The following is a 26,506-nucleotide window of genomic DNA, read 5'->3' as shown; positions in this document are numbered from 1 at the left end:
TCCGAGACACATATTTTACGTCGCTCCTCCTCGTCCACCGTCACACTTGTTTCAACACGCTGTATTTTCGACATCACGAGTCAGGAAAAACGCAGCACACAAGGTAGTATGGTGTTTTCTTTATTTTTTCTTTTTTTTATTATATCTTCCGCATGTTTATGAACGATAGTATACAGGATGTACCGGGAAGGCCTTACAGATGAACTATCTCTTGTTCAAATCAATATTTTTAAATCTTTTTTTTATACATATAATTTGTAGTCACCAGTGCTACAGGTATAATAAAAAATAAAATAATTTTTTTTTTAGTGAGAAAAATAAAAATTCTTAATTTGATTTCAATTGTTTTGGAAAAATTCAAAATATTATATTATTTTTAAGAATTTCCCGACACGAGTATATTTCTTAAATTTTTTACTAATCATAGGTATTATAATTTTCGCAATTTATTTCACACCTTTAAGTATCGTAATTTCTTTCCGATTAGGCCTACCTGGTACCTGTAGCTGTTTCCCGCTGTTTCCGCCATTCCGTCTCTTTCGTTTATCGGGACGACATCGATCGGCTAGGTGCCTACTGTTTTCCTCGTCGTTTTGCCGCGCGAAAAACGGTTGGCACCACCCATTTACGTAACCATAATAGGTAGTCTATAAGTTGTTAGGGATATTGCGTGACCGCCGTAAAAGGCGTCCCATCTGGTCATCACTCTATCATGGCCATGTGGACAACTGTTTCCGCCACCTTGCCGTCCTCGACAAAACCGGTGGGCCCCCACAATTCGCCGGTGTTTTAATAATTGGGTTAGGTTAGGTCAAGAGCTACAGTTATCGTGTGGGCAGGGCGCGGGTGAGAGGCGGTAGACAGTTCACTTTGCCCGCACCATGGAATTTGCCAAATCATACGCGTTCTGGTTCATGGTTTTCGATGCGACGCATGCCTTGAGTAAATACCGGAAACGGATGTTTTTACGTTTCCGTTACACCTATCAGAATAGTCATGGATCTTTTATCTTGTGCTATAATATAATATTATAAATATAATAAGTATATGACATCCATACTATAAGAAATAAAATGTATGCTCAACATAAACCGTGTTTTCGTCCTAGTTCACGCATGTGCATCGCCTTGTTCATGCTGCATTTATTTGCATATGATTAAATGTATACGTGTGACGTCGCTCTGTTTTTATTGTTGGTTGCATATATGATTTTTACTTTGCCTTTCAAAAAAAAAGCGCAGTCTTATCGTGGGGGATACTGTCTTTTTGTTATGATATATAATATTATGATGTGTATTATAATAAAATTAGGGACCTGGTTTATATGCAAATGCAAATACGTATTGGAATAAGCTTTTTGAAATCTGATAAGAACTGTCTCCGATTTAGATCATTCTTATTAAAATAACACGAATTTTATTTTGCATTTTTTGCACATTTCAACGTTTTTACCTATTAAATATATATTTGATGCATATTTGTAGCATTATAGTGCAAATTATTATTTATAGCACATATATATATATTTGTTTTTGTCGTATTTTCACGTTCACAGCTACATAATATCAATAATATTACGACCAATCTTATTTGCCAAAAAAATATAACATACTCATATGTGACATATATATATGGCTTGGTTCAAGAAGGATGAATGTCACATTTAGGCAAAATTGAGATTATTTGACCAATGTCATTTAAATTTGCCTATGTCACTTGTGTTAAGGATCAATATCTCTTATGATTTATGACAAATTTAGATTTGACGTTGGCCTATTTGATAATAATCGATTTATTATAGCCCTATGTCGACATTAGCCACATATTATCTATTGCCATGCCATTGGCCATTTTGAAATCAATTAATAAAGTTATTAAATGTAGAAGTTACTAACATTATGCTAAATTGAATATTATGATAAGGTTTTCATAAAAAAATCAAGTTCTTTAATAATTAAAAATTGTTTATTTTAAATTTTAGTTTTTGACCAATGCCAATATCAAACCAAAGTAATTTTATTATTTTTTCTGGGGCGCCCATGTCAAAGTAAAACGTACATATTTATACATAAAAAATAAAATGAGAGTCATAAAAACAAATTTAATTAAGTAACAGAATTTTTAGAGTTCCAACATAAAATTTAAGATTTTTACGTAAATTTTAAAAATTGGCCAATTTAATATTTTAAATTCCTGAACATTGTCAAAATATGACATTGGCCCTTCTAGAATATATAATAATATGATATCCATAGGATAAGAAATAAGAGGTATGCTCAACACGAACCATGTTTTCATCCTAGGTCGCGAATGTACATTGCCTATGCTTCATTGCATAAAATTAAATGTATACACGTGACGTCACCCTGTTTTTATTGTTGGTTGCATTTATTATAAATATTATACATTGCTCTCGAAAAAATAAGCGCAGTCTTATCATTGAGGATACTGTCTTCTTATTCCTTGTACTATGATGATAATAACAATAATATATTATGATGTGTATTATAAGAGAACGCCACGTCGTACCCGCATGTGTTGTCTCTGTCTTACAAACGCGTGTATAATAAATGTAAATCAAAAATGCTCATAAGTCACTTAAAAACTGAATTATCGTAAAAAAAAACTTTCAACAAAACACAGATAATGTTCTTACCATCAAGTTTCATAATAGGTCACTCTAATTTTTAAGTTAACGGCATAAAACGTAATTATGAGCGTAAATTTGGTATGTTACATGTTTGTAAAACGGAGACAATATATGCGGGTGTGGCGTCCTCTTAGTTGTCGATACTCAATTGAACATGGGCAAAGAGCTCGTTTCCGACCCGTTACCTATTTACCTATATTATTGGGCTATTGTCGATTGTTTGCCGTAATGTCGTATCCACACGATTATTGACGGCCTTGTTTGTGCTCGTGACGATGTCTCGTCGACAATGCCATTATAATATAATTATTGTGTGATTGGTTGTAGGTATGTTTTCCTGTTTCTGCTCATTAGGCTAATGGGTTTTAGGCGACGCCGCGACGGACGCTAAAACTTGGTTTGTCTGTCTAGACAAAAAAAAACAATATTGATTAATGTTCTTATCAGCTAAGGCCAGCGACTTGTTTCTATTGTTGTTGTTACTTGTTATTATGCTACTGTCTGTGGTTCTGATAGTTATACCATAGAATACTATAATACTAGTACAATAACAATAATAATATAATACTAGTATTCTATGGTTATACGCTCTGAAGGTCTTTACAATATGAAATGTTTTACTGGATAAAGCATCAATGCATCGTAATATTTTAGTTATAAACGAAATAGGCATAGGTTTAAGCATAGGCATAGACAAAACCTACCTACCAAAAAATGTAAACCAAAAACAAATAACAAATTACAATTATGTATAATATCATATATGGTAATTTTATAGTGATTAATTAATTTGTTTATAATTAAAATTACACATTCATTTTTATTAGTTGGCCTTATTATTTTAAGTTCAAACAGTTTTTGTTTAGTAAAATAGGTAAATAAAAGTTATTGTTTGACATTATGTTGTTTACTTTTTAACTGAGCAAGCTTGACATTTCTTATATTTATCCTTTATTCCCGTACAATATTCATTTTTATTTTATTTTTAAATAATTGATAACGACTCACAGTCATCGGTTCGGTTCATAGAAAATTTCAAAAAAATTGTGTTCTACGCGATCACCTGTTTCCAGTACAGTCGTCCTATTGCGTCATCTGGTTTCCAAGTGGGTCCCACCCCACTGTGTCTCCTCTTGGATAATGGGGTAGTATCATGTATATAGTGATATAAACATAGATAAATAGATCACATGATCTCCCTACTACCCACTTGTGATGAGCATTGATAAAGATCATGAGGTCGTATTAATGAACAAATACAGAAACAAAATATAATATATAAGGTGATTCAGCAATCATGCACATTGTTTTTTTTCAATAATGCAGTTGTTTTTCAAAATCTGACTTTTAGCATTTTTAAATATGCCTACTTGAAGAAAATATTTTCAATTTGTTGAGATTTTTTATACTAAATGAGTGTCCTGCGGAGAGACAATTTTAAATTCAATTATGAGCTAGTTAATAAGTTCAAATAAGAACTTGGTGAATCACCCTGTATATACGATTGTTTACTAATATTATTTACATTTTATAGCCATGTCATTTATATGACCTGCATTGATAATAGGCTATTAAAAAATCAATGGTTATACTTTTTAGTTTATTATATTTTATAAGTTACAAACATATTATTTATTATATATTAACTTATATATTATTTACTTATAAACTGTGTGAAATTTAAAAATTAAACTTAGGTAGTTCTTTTAATTTTTCCTTTAGTGACAGCTTATATTTTAATCAAACATTATTAACTCCATTGTATTCTTCTTTAATATTATTATTGCTGTTTTATTCCAATGTTTTTGTTGCATAATTTGAGTGATTTTTTAATCAATAATCAGTCAATATTTCATGGAATATTTGTAATTTAAATGTTTATCTTTGAAAACAACTAAAAACCTTATGTATTTGTTTTTCATATAGCATTAAATAACATCATTCTAATTGTTATTTGGTAAAGCAATGTTTACATTTTTAATTTGCAACCAGACTATTGATTTCAAATTCTCAAGGACATTTTGATGTGCAATTAATTTAATATTAGACAAAATATTTATTAATTATGAATATACATTTTTTAAGTTTGGATTGATGGAGTGTTTGAAGTGTTAACTAAAAATAGATCAAGTCACTTTATATTCCCTTCAAACCCTCCAGTCTATACTTTAAATTATTATTATTCATAAGCCATTGGTGCAATATTAGATTTATACATTACAATTACATTTTCAGAATAGTCTTGTGGTTTATACAGAGTACATAACTCTGCCCACTCTGCCATCACCATAGAAACAATGCCTAGGTTCTGAAACACACTGTACAACCAGTTTTTCCATAAATCATTATCTCCTATATTTAGTAATGTTCAGTTCATAAATATTAAAATAATCATTATGTAGTATAACAAATAGTATATTTTTATGAAGTACATTTATTTATTTATTTTTTAAATGTAGACACTAATTTATATTTATGTTTTTCTTTACAGATGGCTACACCCCCTAATGATAAACCTGTATCACAGACGTTAGCAACTACTTTAAAAATTGAGAAAAATATCATTCGGTCAAACGGATATCCAATCATTTTGAATACTTCATATCCTATAAATGAATCTGTTTTTGATAATCCACTTCAGCCAATATCTAGACCAACGTCTGTTGAGGAAATACCTTCTTGGGATTTGAGCATATACGAAAATCGCTTAAAAACATTTGCTGGAGAATGGATATTACAATTTATAACCCCTACCCAAATGGCCAAAGCTGGATTTTATTACATTGGCCCACAAGATCGTGTTAGATGTATGTTTTGTTCTTTAGAACTCGATTATTGGAAACATGGTGAAGATCCAGTTGGTGAACATAAAAAACGGTCTCCACATTGTGCATTTTTTAATGACTCTTCTGGTAATTATAAAATACCAAAATTTAATACTTTTGTAATCTGATATGAAATTTAAGTTAGTTTTAAGATCAATATTTTGTGTATTTAATTATATAAATTTAACTGTACAACAATCATATAAAAGAGAGAACTACTCAATTCATTGAGTGATAATATCTAGTTAATTGCAAAAAGTTGCAATGCTGTTGTAAGCTAGAATGCTATTAGGATATTAGGATCAACTCTTAATACTTTTATTTTATAATAAAATAAGACACCTACTTAAACTTGTTGCCTAATGCTTATATGAGTTTTACTCTATACTGCTTTATTCACGAAAAACATGAAATATCTAATTATTGAATGTTAAGCATGTTAAAATTGGAGTACTTTGTATGATTTCGGTATACCTAATGATAGGTCATGAGCTAACAAATCTTTGATGTTATAATTATCAGTTAATGAAACAAATAAGGACAATTCCATCTGAATGTTGCTTCTTATTTCACATTAAAGTAGTCAGATGATAAGTATATCCATATTATAGATATTGCAGCAGGTACTAGATTTGTGTCCTGGTTAATTAATTAATTCTTTGGAATACATAGTTTCATTTACGGATTTGGATCTAAAAGAATCTAGACTTTAGGGCTTGATTAGGATGAATCAAATATTACAAAGAAAACTTCATAAAACATTTAAAAAGGAAAATAATATGGTTAGTGAAATTAATGTATAAATTATATATTAAATCTATAAGTAAATTATTAATAAATATAAAATGGATTGATTAGTTTTTATTTTAATAATAATAATGTAAACGTCAAGGACATTCAATTCTTTTTAAAAATATAAATATATAGATAAAAAAAATGTATTACATCAGTATTCAGTACTACCTACTGCATATTGCTTAAAAAACCTGATTATTTTAATTGTATTTTTAGCTGGTTATGATGTGTGTGGTATTTATGCGTCGGGTCCTGCTGATGTCCGTTCTAACATTGAGTCACCCAAGTTACAAGATGTTTTAGAATCTGTTGGTATTCTGCAAAAAATTAAAGAACCTATGCACAAAGATTTTGCCACCTTAGAAGCACGCTTGGAATCCTTTGAAAATTGTTTGATACCATTAAAACAGAATATTCAAACTCTATGTGAAGCGGGATTGTATTATCAAGGTAATATGATAATATTTTACTATACTAGTTAATTTCTCATATTAATGTCGTTTTAATTTGTTTAGGCACTGGTACAAATGACTATATGTCATGTTATTACTGTGGTCAAGGTCTTATTGACTGGAAAGATAACGATGAACCATGGACAGAACATGCCAAATGGTCAAAAACTTGTAATTATGTGTTGTTGAATAAAGGGAAAAACTTTGTTGACGAAGCATATGGTGTTGAAAGCACAAAATTAAACGCAACGGTAATTTAAAAGTTTTGTCAATCACTGTGGATGCAATATTGAAAATTAACCTTAAAATTATCTTATAGGAGTTACGCAAATGGATTGCTGAACATAAGGATACGTCTATCACTGAAAATAATATGAAAGTAAATTCGACAAAAAAGTATGTTTATTGAATAATCAGTCTAATTATCTAAGGGAACTCGATACCGTGACTTTCTGTTTTTGTCGAACACACGCGCGACATAGGGTTCTAGACGGGTTCTTTACCAAACATACCAATTGACTTGGGCATCATCCGATTGCGTCCCGTTTTAACCTTTTATACCTTTTCAGTATGTCGATTGCGTCCACAAGTCGGATAGGTAAAATTATTTTTGCTTACCTTTTTATGTTCCGATTGTGTCCTTTTTTTTTACTAAATTACTCAATATTTTAATATGATTTTAGTAATGACTATTGAATACATTCGTAGTTTTAAGATTGATATATTGGAAAACGAATAGTCATAACTAGTAATTATTTTTTGATTATTAAATAATTTAAATAATACATTTCTAATCAGTGTTATAAAATAATAATAATACAAAAACCAATAAAATTAAGTCCAAATATGTAGGAATAAATAATTTAAATAATAGATTTCTAGTTAGTGAATACGTCATTTAAAAAAAGGATTTTTAAGTGAAATAGTTTTAAGCTACTGTAAAGGAGTTATAATTTTATTATTTAAATTGTTTATTTGTTTATCAATAAATTCCTGTTTTTTCAAATACTTTGCTATGTGTTTAACAGGTATTAAATTATGGCTTGACGTTATTTTTATGTATGTATCTGTTTGACATTGTTTTAAAATATTTAGAAATTGATGAATATTGGGATGCGATGTGTAGAAAAAAGAGTTAAATTTCGAATGAAAGCTTTCGCAAGCATTAGTAGTACGCTGCATACTGCTGCTCATTTCAGCCCACATTTCAGGCAGAAAATGTGAATTTGAATCAATATAGTAATCAATTAAATAATCAGTAAATTTTCTGAGATTTTCATTTAAAGGCTGAATGGAAGATAACTCATAAGCATAGAATTCCCCTATCATATCAGGATTTAGATAAGGCAATCCAAAAATATATTTTAAAAATGATCCTACTTCACTGGATTTATTATTGTACTCTGAGGTCAATCCAAGTTCTTGGATCTTACGCCACCATGATTGGCCCAAATGAAAATGACATCCTTATATTTTTATTAATGGCCAAACTATATTAGCTGCTTTATGAATAGAAGATTCAAAATCAACGTGAATTACTTCAGGATTAAAATTTAAATCAATTTTGGAACATTTGTTAATTAAGCCTCTAAATGCATTTTCATAAGCGTTACATTCTTTACTTTTGAGTAAAAAAAAAGCAAGAGGAATATAATATTCATTCAACATACCATGAATAGTAAATAACTGTAAGTAATATTTTGTACTACAACGGAATGTACCGTCTACGAATATTTCTTTGACTAAGTTTAATGCTTGTAAGTTACTAGTACACAAAAACATGATGATATTATTTATTCTATCATTAATTAGTACAAATGGTTCACCTTGAATAGTTGTTATGTTTAACAATTCGATTGTTTCATGTACTTCTTGTATATTTTTTGGTAGAGTTGGTAATATCTTTCTTCTGGCCATATAAATTCCTCTGCGTATACATGAAATATCATCAGTTGTCAAATCATCGACTCCTTAAAAAAAAACAAATCGTTCTAAATTAATTTACTCGAAAAATAAACTACTTGACTTAGATAAATATTTTCATTATTAATATAAATTAATTAAATAAATTAATAATTTTAAAATATTTTTTAGAACAAAAGTTGTTTCATCTGTCAGATCTTTTTGTTACGCCCTGTATACTATATTTGCTAAATAATTAATTTTATATTAGAATTAAAAATTACTATTCTGCTTACCGTCTCTGTTTATTTGACTATATATCAACGTTGCCGGCCTTAAAGTTATATCTTCTGTTGCTTTACGTTTTAAATTATTTCGAATATTTTGTCTTTTTAATAGTTCAGAGGAATCCGGCTCGTGACAATGATTAGTTAGTTAACTTTCATTTTCTAACAATAGTTATCCACTTCTCTTAAAATAACATTTGCATTTTTTATTTGTGCAACTTCAACGCTCGACATCATTGGCCAACATTTTGTGAAAACGATACTTAAACTTATCAATAAATTTGATTTCTTTATTTTTTTCACTTATACTTTGACTAATATTTTGAGTATTCATTTTGAATTTTCAATATAAACAATAAACTTTAAAGTAGGTATCTCTCGACTCTAAGGCACTTGTCGTACTAAATCGCTACGTGATCGTAAATCGATAAAAGTATACCAGCCTAAAGATAAAATGTTCGTAAAATCATCAAGTAAAAACCAATTCGTGTTTAAATATACCTGCACACCATATATATGACAAAAATATTAGATTTAATATGTCAATTTATGTGTCACATACCTACTATACCTGTTTACCTACTGGCTACTATACAATAGAACGCAATCGGAACACGGAAAAGGTGGGCAAAAAATCGTTTACCTGCATCTGGGACGCAATCGACAAACTCCAATTGACTTTATGAAGCGATAAGAATTTAAAAAACAGATTTGAATTTGTCGTCAAGTCTACTTGAAATCGACTTTCCCACATTTTTGATTTTTTGATTTTGACTTCGCCAAAAATTTAAATACGACAGTTTTTAAATATTTTTTTAATATGACATTTTTAGGAATTTAGGGGATAATTTAAAAAATGTGGGAAAGTCAATTTCAAGTAGACGTGACGACGAATTCAAATTTATTTTTAGAATTCTTATCGCTTCATTATATCAATTGGTATGTTTGTCCAAAAACACGTCTAAAATACTATGTCTCGCGTGTGTTAGATAAAAACAGGAAATCACGGTATAGGAAAAGCATTTTTTGATTTCAATGCATTTTCAATATTGTTTGTTCAATAAATCTGAAAACTAGAAATTTGAATCCAGTTAAATATTTAATTTAAGTCATTAAAATGTATGATTATATTATATTCCGACATTTATATTTTTATTTATTAAAATATAAATTTCGTATTTTTAAATTTATTTTAATCAGAATTCACGTTGTCTGTCAACGTTATACACCTAGGTATTACACCTTGAATTGCATATTATGTGTACAACTTAAGTTAATTAGTTAAAGGAGCATATAACACATAAAAAAATGTTATATTAAATGATTTGGTGAAAATCCGATGTAAAAAAAAATTATTACTTTAAGAAATGTAGAATAGCCGCGTGCGTGACATCATTGGGCCCGGCTCATCGTAATTGTTTATTTTATACGTGTAAAAGTTCCTCGCTTCACACAACGATTTACCAATCTAAACATTTTATTTTTATACGTATAAATGTATGATTTTGTGTGTTTAAGACGATAAAAGTATCAGTCTAATATAGTTCAATATAAGTTTAGTTTTTTAAATATTAATAATACTTTAAAGTGATATTTTTTGTTAAACGGCGCGTCATGATCAGTGTTGGGAATTATCTAGATAAAATTGTTTATTTAATTATCTTACCTAGATAAAAAATAATTAAATCATCTAATTATCTCATCTAGATAAATGTAATGGTTATCTGTGGTAATTTATCTAGATAAATAATATAATAATAAGAATATTTTTAAATACTGAAATAGTCAATAATTTACGAGAACCGAGTAGTGATTACAAATTCCAATATTATTATAGTTAAAAAAATGAAATGTTTGCTGAAATATTGTAAGTTTTTTTTCAATTGCTCATAACTTATTGAATAATGAGAGTAGAAACGTAAAACCTATACATTATTCTTAGAATTAAACATTCTTTCAAATTAATTTTTTTTTGTGTTGTGTGCTCCTTTAAAGATTTTAATGCAATCAAATTTTTTGGATCATATTCGTAAAATTAATTTTCGTTGCTTGTAACTAATTTAATATTTGAATTTTGATTTTTATATTTATTGTTTTTTTTTGTTTTGATTGAATAGAAAACTTGATCAGTCAAACATTTCCAACATAGGTCAAATCAAAATAACATCTGTGGAAAACTTACTGTTTTGTCAAAAGCAAGATCCCAATACAATGCCAGATTCTATGCTGTGCAAGATTTGCTATAAAGAAGAAATGAAAGTCGCTTGTATCCCTTGCGGCCATATTGTCGCCTGCATTCAATGCGCTTTAACACTCACACATTGTGCTATGTGTAGACAGCCATTGTGTATGCTAATGAGAGTACACTTATCAATGGATGAAGAAAAAGTTAAAGATGTCGAACAGTTACCATGCAGTTCATCACAGTGTTTGGATGTACAAGCAGACCCAATGCTTTGCAAAGTATGCCATAAAGAAGAAATGGCAGCGGTATTTATACCCTGTAGACATGTTTATGCCTGCTTCAAATGCGGTGCAGATATGAACGAGTGCCCGGCGTGTAAAGAAAGTATCTGTTGCACTATTCAAGTGTACTTATAAGGCTTATAAAATCAGTGCGACATTGTGTGGTGAAAACCATATTATTATTAAATTTCAATTTGTATAATTAATTTCAGTTTTAACAACTTAATTTATAATGAAATATAATACACATCAAAGTGGGATAAATCTTGCTATGCTGTTGTGTTGTCAGTATTTATAATATTCTGCAATGCACAAGGTTCATAGTTTATTTTGTGACTGATAACCTTAAAAGATGTTACACAACAATAATTATCACTATCATAACATAGTAATTACGATGCACAATTATGTTATTTTTTTATATAAAAGTAGGTACTTTGACATATAATTTATCATCTGGGTTATTATATTCAACATACAATACAAAATACAAAATACATTACATTATATTCAAACATGCACAAATAAAACAAACATACATTGAAATAATTTTAATCTATTTATTTATTTATTTATTTCCAATTATTACCATAGCTTATTAATACTCAACTAACTACCTATCTTACATTCAAAATATAATTGGAATTTATTCTGTTATAAACTATATAATTTTTATTCTTATTCTTATTATTATTAGGTATTATAATTGTAGAGCTGCCTTAAGCAGTGGCGCCGAGGCCCGAGGTCCTTCAAAAATGGTGGTTCAAAATATCATCTTAGTTTAGAACCTACCACCCACACACCCAATGGACCAATAACCAATAGTTAATACATTTTAACAAAATATAACATATAACTATATACGTATTAATGAAATTATTTTAATATAACATTAACAACAATGTACTATACATACATAATATTACTGATAAAACATAATAAAGCAGCAGCAAGTAGTATTCTCACTGTGGTGAATGAAAGTTAGCTATATTCACAATGTAAATTCATTCAATAAATTCATCAGTTTTAAAAATATAAAATCCTTTAAACCGATGAGACAAAGTTTAAAAATATAAAAGAAGTTAAGACATATAAGTATATAACATATTAATTTAAAAAATAAAATTCCATCAAACTTAATTAACAAACTAAAAATTAGGTTAGGTCATTTGTTATTACCCTTTTAAATAAATTATAATAGTAAATAGGTAGACAATTATACTATGGAAACATTATTTTATATTTTTATAATTTTAATACCTTGCTAACACAACTTTACTTTATACATTTAAACATTTATGCTTTCATATTGAAGCATAAATAATAAATAAATGTTACTATTTTAGCAGTATAGGTTAGATTATGAATAATTTTATATATTTTGTATAATATACATTTTAATTTAATTATACAATCTTATTATAACATTACTACATTAGTGTTTCTTTTTTTATTTATTTAAAAGTTTAAGTTAGATTTTTTGATAATGTAGAACTCAAACTTGCAAATATATTAGTGACATCTTCATTGTTTATTTGAACATCTAATTCACATGTTATAATCATTAAATCTTCCAAACGATCTTGAGAAATAGTTGTACGTAAACGGTTTTTGAGAATTTTTAATTTTGAAAATGTTCTTTTGGGACTAGTACTGGATACAGGCAATGTACAAGCTATTTGTAAAGCTAAGTACAATGTTGGAAATATGCTTCCTAATCTAGAAGTATGGCAAACTTAAAATATATTGAGTATACTTTCTAAATTGTTCACTATTTTGTTTTTGTCTACAAATTGGCTCAGTTCTTCATCATTGCTTGATTCATTATCTTAGGCACTACCATCTTTTTTTAATTCAATATCTTCATGAAGAAAATTTAAATTGGAATGCATGGCAACGTCAAATTGAAAAAAAAAGTTTAGAGAATTGAATATACTCACTTCTTAAAACTTCAAATTGTATATGTTTGTTATATATTGTACAAAATACCTTAAAAACATCTTTTGGTAGTAATGATGGATCTTTTTTAATTTTTAGCAACCGATTTATTGAAATATATGAAATGTCTTTTAATGAACCCTGAGATGTTGAATTAAAACGGTTTTTAATTGCCGTTGAAGTTTCATCAAACAACAAAAAAACAAAAAAACATATTTATAAATAATCAATTTAAAAAAAAAATAATACAAGTTAATATAATTTTACATGAGTATTGTAATTTATAGATCCGTGGTTATGTAACAATCCATAAATACTACAAATTATGATGGTGTCTTGCACATTTCGATAACAAAATGCAGAATGATGAAGCGTCTAGTGTGTTCTCTTTAAAAATAATTGTAGGAATACGCTAAAATTTCTAAAAAATTAGTTTGGAAACTCCATAACCCCAAGTCGAACACTGGTATTATACCTATACAGTGTACTATCGATTATCCGCCGAACGAACTAGTTACATCATTTATGTACATAATCAAATGCAATTAACGTACGACCAGCGTTATCGGGTTATTAGTTAGCTCAAAAAATAAAAATAAAAGAGGTTCTCATTTAATTTTCATTAAATATTACAAAATATAACATTACAAGATTTACATAATTATAATTTAAGTTGTCAATAAAATTGTATTCGTAATGTCAAAAAACTTGAAAATTTAATACAAGACATCTAATATATTTTTACAATGGCAGATGAAAAATATTAAAATTATATAATCACAATTTTTTTAATCATATTTAAAGTCTAGATCTTAACGAAATACGTAAAAATCACGAATTGCAAATTATTTTGAGTTAGAAATTCATAAAAATGTTTCTTTTTAAATTTAAGATTCCATATAAGTTTGTCTACCTTTATCAAAAAAAAAAAAAAATTCCTATAGAAAGTAAAATTACATTTTTATAAGCATACGAAGTTCAAATTTTTACAACATTGGATATTCACTCAATTTTTCAAGTAGCGATTTTCTTATTTTGTTGTTATTTAAAAACCAATAGGTAACTGTAGGCACTTGAAATTTATATCATATATTTAATTTATCAATTCCGATGGTTAGTAAAATTTTCAAAATATTTTGACTGTTTTCGAGCTGTTTAAAAACATTTTAAATTTTAAATTGTTTAGTTTTTTTTTCTATTAATGTCAATCAAATTTTATTTATTAGGTCAAAAAGCGAAAGAAATGAATACAAGGTTTCTAATATATTGTAACAACATTAGTTAAAAAATATTAAAAATACATAGGCACAATTTTTTTTTATAAGCATATTTATAAGCATTTTTTTATAAGCAAAGTTCGATTTTTGATAACATTTTAAATTTAAAATTAAAAAAATGATCTTGTAGTTAAAAATTTATAAAATGTTCAAGTTTTATAGCTAAAATTTAAAACAAGTTTCCACGTAAATAGGTTATATACAAATTAATTTATTCACAATAATATCATCAAAATATACTAAGTAATATCATAGGCTAACGCTCAGAATCGTTTTCCTTGTACAATAATATTATATCAATAAATTTCAATATAACACCATCACAATGACCCAATGTACAGCAGAGCGACACCCACTTACCCACTTTTTTTAATTATGTTATTATGTTATTCTACTATGTTTAGGATGTAGTTTTTCCGTGTTGGGTAAATGTAGTTACTGTTTTGTTGGTCTGCATGTATGTCTCTTCAATAACGATAGACCTTTTCAATTTTATATATATAAAATAATTGCGCCTTGTCCGTCCCATTTTTTGATATGGATCTATCGTTGGGGGTCCTAATACTGCTAGTGACGTAAGGCAAGTTGAATGAATTCAGAATAAGTTTTTACGTTTTGCTAGTTGTGTATTAAAAACTTCCTTCCCACCTCGTGATTACTACCTATATTTACTCACCAGTAGAAAATCTGCTTGGCCTTTTTCGTTGGTTGATTGAAGACAAACACCGCTGGTATTCGATTCATTGTTGAAGGACTGTTAAACAGCAAAGTTTCGCTAATATGCATTAAGGTACAATGTGGACCGTCATATATTTTAGTTTTAACTGTTTTTCTATTCAATTTTTATATATACTTAATTACTTTTATAATTTACTCTCAATACATATTAAAATATTAATATTAAATATTAAAAAGGGCCTCGCCTGTAAAAAAAAATTTTTTATATATTTTATTATACTTTTTTACAATTGTTTTGCTTTATGTGGTATGTATTTCATTTATTTACATATTATTTATTAATTTAACGATATAAGTACGAGTATATTATCTAACCAAGGCACTTGGTCACGTACTCACGTTGAATTATTGAATTAAATTCGTAATGGTAATTAGAAAATTTGAACTTTTGTGTTTAGTAAAATATGACATAATAGAAAAATATACAAATTTGGTTTTGATTGTTTCCTTGGTTTGCCATTCAACTGTACAAGTATACCGGTCATATCGAACCCCAAATTTTCATTATACTTTAAATAGTGCTTTAAATATGCAAATATTGTACATTAATCAATTTTCTCTTCTTTATTAATAAAAACGAACTAACAACATCATACTATTTTACAGGGCGTGAGAGTTTTTCCCGAAGCACATGCTTTTGCATGTACTAAAAACGCCTTGGCTCCGACTATTAATTGCATACAATTGTATTGAAGTACACAAGTACTAATAAATTAACAACGATGATGAAACCGCATTTCAAATTCACAACAAACTATAGTTGTAAATATTGTAATACAATATGCTGTTTGGTTATTTTAACAAAATTTAACACTCGATTCAAAGCAGAATATTTTGCTAAGTATTTTGATACATAAAATCGAATTTAGAACGAGTAGTTTATAAGTTATAAGTATTTAAAGTTTAGACAAACGGAGTAGATGACAAGTATTTTAACTTTAAACTCATAAACTACTTGTCCTAAATTCAATTTTTATGTATCAAAATACTTAGAAAAATATTCTGCTTTGGAAAATGAAATTAAAACTCTATGTTGTCATTCAAAAAAGTAAAAAACTTAAAAAAAATATAAGGATAAAAAATATTTAAAAATATGATTTTTTAATAAAAACATTGTTTTTTTAACAACTTGAAACTATGTAAAAAAATATTTTCAAAAACATTAATACTTTATGAGATAATAAGTGTTTTACGCTTAATAAATCACCCTGTATATACCTATCGAAATATCCTAGTTCTATAATATTATTACATAAGTCTGATACAGAACACTCATTATTATTGGAGTTTTAAAATAAATAATTTAACTATAATACAACTATAATAAAAACAAATAAAACAGGTTATTATAACAACTGCCGTGTAATATTAGGTACTGTAAATAAAAACAATACCTAGTGGTTGTAGAATAGTATTAATATGATTTTTTAACATAAACGTTGTTTTTTAACAACTTGAAACTATGTAAAAAAATATTTTCAAAAACATTAATAATTTTTGAGATAATGAGTGTTTTACACTTAATGAATCACCCTGTATATAAAACAGGTTATTATAACAACTGCCGTGTAATATTAGGTACTGTAAATAAAAAAAAATACCTAGTGATTGTAGAATAGTATTATAATAGTCAAACTTAGGTCGAGCTTTTTATTTAATCTCTGATTTTCGTTTTACAATCTCTTATACTAGTAGAATATTATTATTATTATTTACACAAAACTAATAACCCGCGGTCATGCAAACCTTCGAGGACGATGCAGACGACACCGAAGACGCTGAAGACTACGCTGACGACGCGGACGCCGAAGATTACGCTGACGCAGTCGAGTTTCCGGTTCCGGTAGCCGGTGCCAGTCTTCCGGTAGAGGTGGTCGGCCAGCGGGTGCGCGAACCACGGGACATGTTCGACTGGGAGCGGAGCGAAGCGCGGGCTGACCTTTCGGTATTCGTCCGGCACATGAACGATGTGGCCAAGCGGTACCCGGCGGCGGCGACTGCTAGGCGGCGTCGTCACCCGCGTCCGCGTCCGGTTGACGACAACGTGGACAGGGCGATGGCGGTGTTGCGGACGGTCGGCAAGTGGGCGATAAAACAGTGCGAGCCCGCTGGTCAAGACGACCTCCCGGAGGCGGCTGCAGAGCGTTTCTGTCATTTCCACAGCCAGCTGCGGGCCGACGGCCGTTGCCTACTTGACCGGACGTACGGCGGTCGTGGCCGTGCCGAATACCGGGACGTCATGCTTCCAGCGTACCTAGAACGAAGTTTCGGCGACCCGGTCACGATGGCCTACGGACCAGCTCACGAACTATCGTTCTGCGCTTTCCTGGTGTCGCTGTTCAAGCTACACCACTTGACGTGGGCAGACGAACCGTTCGTGGTGACCGTAATCTTTGACAAGTGAATAATAACGATTAATAATTTTGATTCCGATGAAAATCCCTAAATATAGTAAATATAAGTGCCTGTACCTATTCTGATTGGTATTTTTTAAAAATCAGAATAATTCCTCTGCAATAGGCTAGCAATGTACCTAACACAAATAAATCTTAAATAATGGTCGGTTGAGTCGATCGTGTTTGTCACTGTCCGATAAAAAAAAATAAAAACTCATTTGAATGAAGTGAAAAGTGATCGAGGAAAACGTTATTCAGCTGAAGTCGGCAGCGTCATACATTTCGGTCGTTTGGCAGGTACTTGGACCTCGTGGACTACGTGATACGATCCTATCAGTTGTACCCGTCGAGCAGCGAGTACGGCGGTAACTTGGGTAACTGGTGCCTGAGTGGTTACCAGTTCGTCGGGTTCCTGTGGGGCAGTGCGCAGCTCGCGGGAAGCTGCGGCGACGGCGACGGTGACGGCTCTGCACCCGATAGCAGACCGTCGCTGTCGTCGTCACCGACGGCGGTCATGTCGGACGCGGACGCGTGCCGACGCCACCGGGATGAGTACGTATTCGCCAAGTGCATGGACGCTGTGTACCGCAGGGCAGGAAATGATGTGCCGCTGTGGTACCACTCGTACCAGCTGTGGAACTTGACAGCCCTGCCTAGGTGGGACCGGGTGAACGGGTGCCTGATGGCCGCATTCCAGCGGGACGTGCTGGGCCGGTTCGAGGTCGTTCGCCAATTGGCCTTTTGTGAACTGTTTAAGTTCGCTCAAAACGTTCGTCCACCAGGTATGTCGTTTTACGATATTGTACCTGCAATGCCACCGTCGGATACGGCCGTGAGCCCGACGGTGACGGACGTTTTGTCCTACGACGACGACGACGATGACGACAACGACGAAGACGAAGACGACGAAAAAAGAATTATCGAATACGGAGAAATTGAAGATGGAGAAATGGTGGAAGGGGGAACAGGAGACGTTGAAACATTCGAGGACGAAGGATTTCTATTATAATATTGGGTGGCCGATGAAAACAAATGGCAATTTTACAACAAATGGAAAATTAATTATTTTTGAGGGTTGGACCAGTTTGGCATTGGAATAAAATATAATTCTGTGACATATTTTCAAATAAAACGCAATACATTTTTGATTTTTGTGGTTTGGGTCGACATCGCTCTGCACGTACTATAGTATTTTAATAATAACTACCTACTTAAATTAACTACGACAGGTTGTTGAAATATGACAGCGAAAAGAAATTAAATTATACATTTTCAATATTCGATTAACAATACCAAATTAAAAGTAGGTACCTACCATAGAAAATCAAAAAAATTAAACACATTATGGGTTAGGTTAGTCCTTAGGAGTCCTACTGACTGATTTAAAAACAATATACAGCTAAAACTATGTTAGCATGAAATTGAAAATTCTCAGGGTACCTTCGTACTACCATGAATATATTATAGGGATGCACTAAGAAACAATATTTCAAAAAAAATGATTTTCAAATCTTAAACAGAGGTTCACACGTGGATTTGTTGGCTCATCAAAAAAACATTTTTTTTTAGTTAAATAATAGGATTGCTATAATTGGTGAGAGACAATCGAACAGTTATTATGATTGGATATAATTTTTAGACCTATATTTGGTCAAACCCGACCTAATGACTTTGTTAACTATCTGCACTTCAACGGAGTTTAAGACGAGATAAATCCACGGATTAGTGGCATTCATTGTTTGGTGTAGATGTGTAGTCGTGAAGTTGCCACGAATTATTGGTATTTGCCATAAAGTATGCAATAAGGTACCCTATTAATAACCTATAAATATAAATACAATCGCCAATTTCCTACTATAATCATAAAAATCAATGAATTACATTAATCATTAATGACAAAATAGTGTGTACCTATCTATCAACAATTTATATCGCACCACTGTGAAAATGTGTATGGTGGCCTTAATGTATAATATTATACTTATTATTCAATGAACAGCTATTTCATGAAGTTGTGTAAGTACACCTCATGAAAAGTGCAAAAAAGTTGTGTGGTAATATAAATTACAATACAAATAAACTTGCTATTGTCATTTAAATTTTTTTTCAGGAAGGCCACTTTTATGTTTCATTTGGTCAATATATAGTAAAAAAATAAATAATATTATGTACTTAAAAATTAAAAAATGTAACATTTTTCATTTTTTATCTTCAATCTAATTCATATTTTGTTTCATATCATATCAAATCATATTTTGTATTGAAAAATACTTAACAAAAATACCGCACTTTATTTAATACAATTATTTTCCAAACTGTGTAACAACATTTTTTAAATTATAGCTATTTATAGACATAAAAACATTTTGTGTTTTATTAGTTAATTAAACTATTTTCGATACAAAATGTCGGTCAAGAAACTTGAAAATGTAATAAGACATTCCTCATAATGTTATGATTGTGGAGCGTGCAGAACGTACCTTGGCACTCCTATTTTTTTCTAATTACCTGGCTTAAAATGTACAATTGTGCCGATGGGCGATGACCTATGCGTAAAATTAAAATATATTATTTATTATGAATACTATGATGCATATCAAATATAAATGTAGGTATAATATATTATTATGTATGGAGGTAAACTATGTAATGCATATTTTTTTTATATTTTTTTTTTTATTTTTATTTGTATAATTATATATATATATGGATTATATTGATATGCATAACCAAAGCTGTTTCCAACTTTCCAGACAATGCTATATTTTTCGTTAGTAGGTATAATACAATTATACAATTTATAGGTATGTATGGGCGTCTTACACACAAAAGATATAGGTCCTATGTATTTACTATTATGGAGAAAAAGTGGTTCAATGATAAATAAAAATTGGCCTTCTTAAATTTTTGCACCCCTTTTAAAAAAAACTCAAATGGCACCACTGATTTATACATTATATATTTTGAATTTTAAATTCATTTTTTAGGATATATTACGTAGGCATAGTGCATTTTAAAGTGAAATTAATGAGATTTTTTAATCATTTTTTTTAAGGTTTCTTACTGCATTAAATTTACAGCTATAATTACAAAAATGTAAGCAAATCAAATTAGGTTTTTTTTAAGTTATATATGTAGTACCTATGTACAGTGATACTTATAAGTTAAAATACAAAATATCGTGGTCACATGAGCAACAAAAAAAAATTTGTACTGTGGAGAATTTCATAAAATAGAATTAAATACATTTAATTCTTAAAAATATTTGTTTGAACAGTACATTTTCTTAATTGGAAGTTTCACTATGATTTTACAGTATTATACTAGAAATATGTAATTTTATTGTAGAGGACACTTATTTCTCGACATATTTATTTTAAATAGTTTCATTTTTAAGGACAATTCACCCCACGATGTTGAAAAGATATCTTAAGATGATTACGAGATTAGGGGAGCTAGCATGTAAATTCATGGTGCTAAGGAGTAAGCTCCCTTGACACCTCTGAGCAGTGTTGTAGTCCTAAAAAAAGTTATGGGTACACACCTTAATCATTGCAAAAAAAACGTGGGGGGCTATGCCCCCCACACCCACCATTATTCAGTACTCTACCAGTAACTACCACTCGTTTGGTGAAAAAAGCGACTATTTTCATTTGTAGATAGCATATTAACCCAACATAGAAATATAGAATTATGGTAGAGAAAAATATTTATGGTAGATAGCATATTAAAGAAGTATTCACTATATTGTCTGTTTGTAAGTTGTCTATATGATACCTTTGTCCTTTACAATAATACCTCATAATTCATAAAGTATGATTTATACTCGTGATCCATAAATAATGTTCAAAACGTATAATGCTTAACAAAATTAAAAACCGTATATTTTATATTTAAAATTTTATTTGTTGGTTAAAAACACTTAAAAATTTAATAGAATGCTCCTATTATATTGTTTTAAAGACAGATGAAAAAAATTAAAAATCCATAGTCACAATTTTTTTTTATAAGCATCTAAAGTTCAAATATTGACAAAACATCATTACTAATATCATTACAAATGAGTGTCTGATCAATTATTAACACACAGAGGAAAATTACTTATTGGTTTCCCGTTTGTCTGATATGTTGGACAGATAATTTCAGAAGTATTTAATGTAATAGTGTTCTTAGTTTTCACAATTGCATTTCTCATAGGTTCCTACATTCTGTGCCATTTTATACGCTTTTTCATGTATATGAATAAAAAAATAAATACAAGTAAATTGTGTATACAATGTATTTACCAACCCCCTGTTCGTTAAATTTCATAGATCATAATATATAACATTATATTAATTTATTATTATAAATTAAATGAGGTAAATGACTTATAATAGTTTTCAAAGACAATTAAGTAAACAATTAAATTAAATGTATTATTCATAATAATATAAAGTTTATATTTCTTTTTTTCTGTTAAAATGTCTATAGTAGATTCAATTTAATGTCCTGATACACTGACAACATTGTAATGTTTGAGATTAAAACATTGAAAAGCGGACTTCGATACGAACCGTAGAATATTACCCTCTATTGGTTAAAAAAAATTATCAAATTTAGTTGATTCTACAAAACAGGACGATTATTCCCGTAGATCGTATTTTTGAGTACAAAATTACATTGACACCGAGCGTCTTAAGTTAGTAAAAATGTGTATTATTATTAATATTTTTGCTTGATTTTGCACGATTTTGACATAAATTGAACAAACTAGGTATAACTATGAAGGTACAGGTAAATAAAATAAATATAATATGATCTAAACTTCTATAAATAAAAATAATCACGTTTCTACCTTTGTATATGGAAATAATTGTTCTGTGATCAGTTCTGTCTGTAAAACTTGTTTGCTATCATTTGGTAAAAGGTAGGAATTTATGTAGGTATACCAAAATTATATTAGAATTTATAACGAAATTGTTTTAAAATAAAAAAATGCATTTTTTTGTTTATTATTCGGAATTTTTAAGGCATAAAATCATTTTATTTAGAGCCTTAAGTCCCAGACATTATTATTGTGTAATTTACAAGTAATTACTAACAATATTAACAGTATTAATGTATTCACTATTCAGTATTTATAGTGTTTATACAAAAAAGGTCTTAGTTTTAGGCGTTTAAAAAAGATATTAGAAGGTGTAAGTTGTAGGTTTATCAGTTTTATCTTTAAACTGTCATACTGGATAACTATTGTCCCAGGGTGGATTGATGTACCTTGCATTGTCCATTGACATTAATTTTAAAATCTTAAAATATTTTTTTGTCTATAGTGCTCACGAGAAATGAACAAGTCATTTTATTTTTAAAAAAAAATTCTCAGTGCCTATTTGTTTCATATTTCTACTACGTATTATATGGCATATTTTGACACTTTTTAGTGCATAAAAATCCTTGCTCTATTCAATATTCATTAGTTTAGTTTTATAAATTCTTTACTATTGTCAATAGTTATTATTTTGTATAATAAAATACATATTATATAATACATAATATATATATTTTAATAAGTTACCTACTGTAAATATATGTTAAAAATGTTGCTATATTATAATAAATAATAACTAGGGCTCGGATTTGAAGCCAATATAAACAATAAACAAAGCAATACAATGTAAAAAGGCAAAAATGTATGTCAAATTTTGCAAGTTTATTAAAAAAAAAAAATTATCTAACATTATATATTTACATACATTTTTCTGTGAAAAACTTCGACGGTTTGGACTTAAAATATTTTTGTACATAGAGAATTATCTTTCTACGTCCACTGACGTTATTATTGGTGCGTTCTTCATTAATGAATAATCATCTATATGAAAATTAATACTTTTCAAATCGAAAAAAACAATAAGACTTTTATAAGTAAAAAGGCAAAAAAATATTCATCCATTATCTTGGATATTAAATTAAACACATTGTCAGAATTTGTCAGAATACAAATCGAGGTAATCGTTACGATTTATTGTTATTATTAAACATAATATTATGTTTGAATGAAAAATAAATATTTTTTCATGACCACAATATTACATACTGACATGTTCGTGCGAGTGTGTGCAAGAGCCCTCCGTGCCTATTATACAATTGACCCGCATGGACGCCACACACACTAATAATCATTTACAACTAACACATAGATCTCAGGTGTCGACGACGATATTAGAAATTGCTTAAATGATTCTCCTTAAATCAATGCCATAGCGAGCACCATTAAACGTGCACCCCATTTGTAGAACCCGAGATCCCTGACGCGCTGTCGTAAAACTGACTTATACACAGTGTTGTGTTTTATCATGTGATAGGTTTATTCAGTGGCGAGCCGAATCGCTCAATTTTGACGCAGTTGCGTTAACTTTTCAAAGGGGCTGGTGCCACCCCGTGACTGTGGCGCAAAATGACATGTTAAATTCTGACCTCTTGGCTCTTTTGATCACATTTTATTTACATCATAACTTTGTTATAAGTAAAAATAGGATGGTGGTGGTGGTGGTAAGTACTTAATTATGAAAATGCGTCATTTAAAATTGAAGTTCAGTCCGCCACTGTGTATATTTTTATCTTTTACCTATTTTATACAGATAAATGGGAAACATGTTATCTAAGCTATTATCTAAGATGAATAATTAAAACATCTAGATAAAATTTAATTTTTAAATATTTCTATTGTAAATTATAATAAATGTTAATTGATATTTTATATTTTCTGATTACAAAATAGTAAATTTATATTTAAACATAATAGGTAAAAATTATTATTTTAACTATTACTTATAATATGTATTAGTATTATAATTTATAATTTATAAATATACCAATATTATATATTTTTCATTCTTAAATTATTAGATATACCAAGTTCATTTTTTAAATGTTCTTAGTAATAAACTAATAAACGCTTTGGGTTAACAACGTGTCTACGTATCAGCCTCGTATTCGTTAACCGTCAACAGAATACCCGCATTCTGCAATTAAAATTTGAAACGATCACCAAATAAATAATATTATTATTGATTAATTATTAATAATAAGTATAATAATAATATTACCTAGTGTAAAGTAAAATACCCACAATACTCATTTTAGCATTGCAATAACATCTACATGATTACATCTATATTTTATTAATGCGGCTCTAGCCTCCTATGTATTTATTTAATAATTTCCTATCCCTTATTAGTTATTAAATATTGTTACCGGATTTTTAAATACTAAATATTTGTATAAATTATTTAAATATTTATGTAAATATCATTATTATTATTTATTTCTATTGAAAAGAAACAATACAAAATTGATATGTATTTTTAATTTAATTTATTTTAATTGTGTTCATTAGGTAAAACAATAATGAATTATTAAAAAACATAATATATGTAGGTATAAAGAAAATTTCAAGTCGAAATAATTTTGAAGTTTTGTTTTTTGAAATCAAATTTTATGGTGTTTTGAAAATTGCCCTTTATTCAATTTAAAAAACATATTTTTTGAAATTCATTTAATTGACTTATAAATTTACATAATTTACAACTGGTATGAAATTAAGATGTGCTACGTAATATTATGAATTATCTAATATACTTTATTCACCTTAGGTTTGCAATAAATAGGTAGATAGGTACATATTAAAAAAAAATGTATCTTTTTTTTATCTGGATAATAAATGTTGGTTTTTTTTATCTTTATCTAGATAATTAAATTATTATGTATCTTTTATCTTTATCTAGATATTTAAAAAAATATCTTCATAGACTGTATGTACAAACAAAATAAAACTACTATTATAAAAGGTTTATAATTTTGATTTATTTGGTCATAAACATTTTTAAGAAACTAGCTTAACTGAAATATAGATAATAAGATACTTTAAGAGGACGTCTTTTGGTTGACTAAATCAATTTTACTGGGTCTTGCATCGTTATCCATGCTGGCACTCGAGTCTTTACTGGGAATCACATTGTCCAAAACGTTTCCTGGTGAGTCAATTTGGAAAAATTCCTCCATTGCGTTTGAGTTGAAATGTAAGTGTGTCGATGTTCCAACCATCGTGTCCGATGTTGAGTTTGGGGCCACTGTAGGTTGGTCATAATCTTCGTTACTAAGGATCTGATTTACCATGCCCTGAATGCTATCCTTGAGGTTCATATTGTATTTCCTATTGATCTGTTGGTGTAGGTGTATCGTCTGGCTGTCTCTGTACGGATTCGATTTCTATAAAATGAGGACGGAAAAACGGTTAAAATAAATAAGAAGTACATTAGAGCAAATTAGACACAATTTCTAACTACACAATGATCAATTAATTATTGTGTTTTAAAACGTAGTTTATCATGTAACGGTGAGACAACGATAACAGTTCGCTCGTCCTTGTAGGTACACTAGGTATATTATAAACTGCAGTATAGGTACGTACTCGTCTCAATTCGTTTTGCCGCTGCTTGAAAATCTTTGATTGTTTATTTCGTTTAGGAGCCATTTTGGTCAGGTGTAATGGACTTGTATTGACTCAAATGATTGTGACGGGAGTCGGAGAGTCGTCGGAACAAAAGAGTGGTCGACCTGTAATGGTAGGACGACGCACACGGTCGCATGACGGCGGCAGAGAGCGGAGTGGCCGACGCCTTACACTATACAGTGCAGGTGCCGTCAAGGATAAAATGATGTGATGGCGGGCCGCCATTCGCCACAAATCACAATAGTAATGGATAAGAAATTTGGACTCTTTATATGTTAGGCCCGTTAAC

General features: G+C 29.4%; 2 protein-coding genes across 2 annotated transcripts; both read left to right on the top strand.

The window, feature by feature from the left end:
- Positions 1 to 7: 7 nt before the first annotated feature.
- On the top strand, positions 8 to 11,810 carry LOC132936885 (death-associated inhibitor of apoptosis 1-like). The gene is made up of 6 exons (XM_061003669.1): positions 8 to 103; positions 5,142 to 5,562; positions 6,487 to 6,720; positions 6,786 to 6,973; positions 7,042 to 7,118; positions 11,029 to 11,810. Exons 2-6 carry the CDS (start codon positions 5,142 to 5,144, stop codon positions 11,510 to 11,512), a joined length of 1,404 nt encoding a protein of 467 aa, XP_060859652.1. The 5' UTR covers positions 8 to 103; the 3' UTR covers positions 11,513 to 11,810.
- Positions 11,811 to 17,068: 5,258 nt separating this feature from the next.
- On the top strand, positions 17,069 to 18,735 carry LOC132934409 (serine/threonine-protein phosphatase 2A activator-like). The gene is made up of 2 exons (XM_061000717.1): positions 17,069 to 17,730; positions 18,024 to 18,735. Exons 1-2 carry the CDS (start codon positions 17,069 to 17,071, stop codon positions 18,733 to 18,735), a joined length of 1,374 nt encoding a protein of 457 aa, XP_060856700.1.
- The last annotated feature ends 7,771 nt before the right edge of the window (positions 18,736 to 26,506 follow it).

Source organism: Metopolophium dirhodum, chromosome 1, assembly GCF_019925205.1.
Source record: "Metopolophium dirhodum isolate CAU chromosome 1, ASM1992520v1, whole genome shotgun sequence".
Classification (NCBI taxonomy): Eukaryota; Metazoa; Arthropoda; class Insecta; order Hemiptera; family Aphididae; genus Metopolophium; species Metopolophium dirhodum.
Note: the sequence above shows the minus strand (reverse complement) of the source record. Positions and strands in the feature narration are given on the sequence as shown.

What these genes read in the sequence shown, in the direction of transcription:
- LOC132936885 (XM_061003669.1), top strand. Translation starts at nt 5,142, where the DNA reads ATGGCTACACCCCCTAATGATAAACCTGTATCACAGACGTTAGCAACT. An exon ending in ATTTTTTAATGACTCTTCTG is followed by an intron (nt 5,563 to 6,486) that starts GTAATTATAAAA and finishes TTGTATTTTTAG; the next exon opens with CTGGTTATGATGTGTGTGGT. An exon ending in AGCGGGATTGTATTATCAAG is followed by an intron (nt 6,721 to 6,785) that starts GTAATATGATAA and finishes TAATTTGTTTAG; the next exon opens with GCACTGGTACAAATGACTAT.
- LOC132934409 (XM_061000717.1), top strand. Translation starts at nt 17,069, where the DNA reads ATGCAAACCTTCGAGGACGATGCAGACGACACCGAAGACGCTGAAGAC. An exon ending in GTGACCGTAATCTTTGACAA is followed by an intron (nt 17,731 to 18,023) that starts GTGAATAATAAC and finishes GTCGTTTGGCAG; the next exon opens with GTACTTGGACCTCGTGGACT.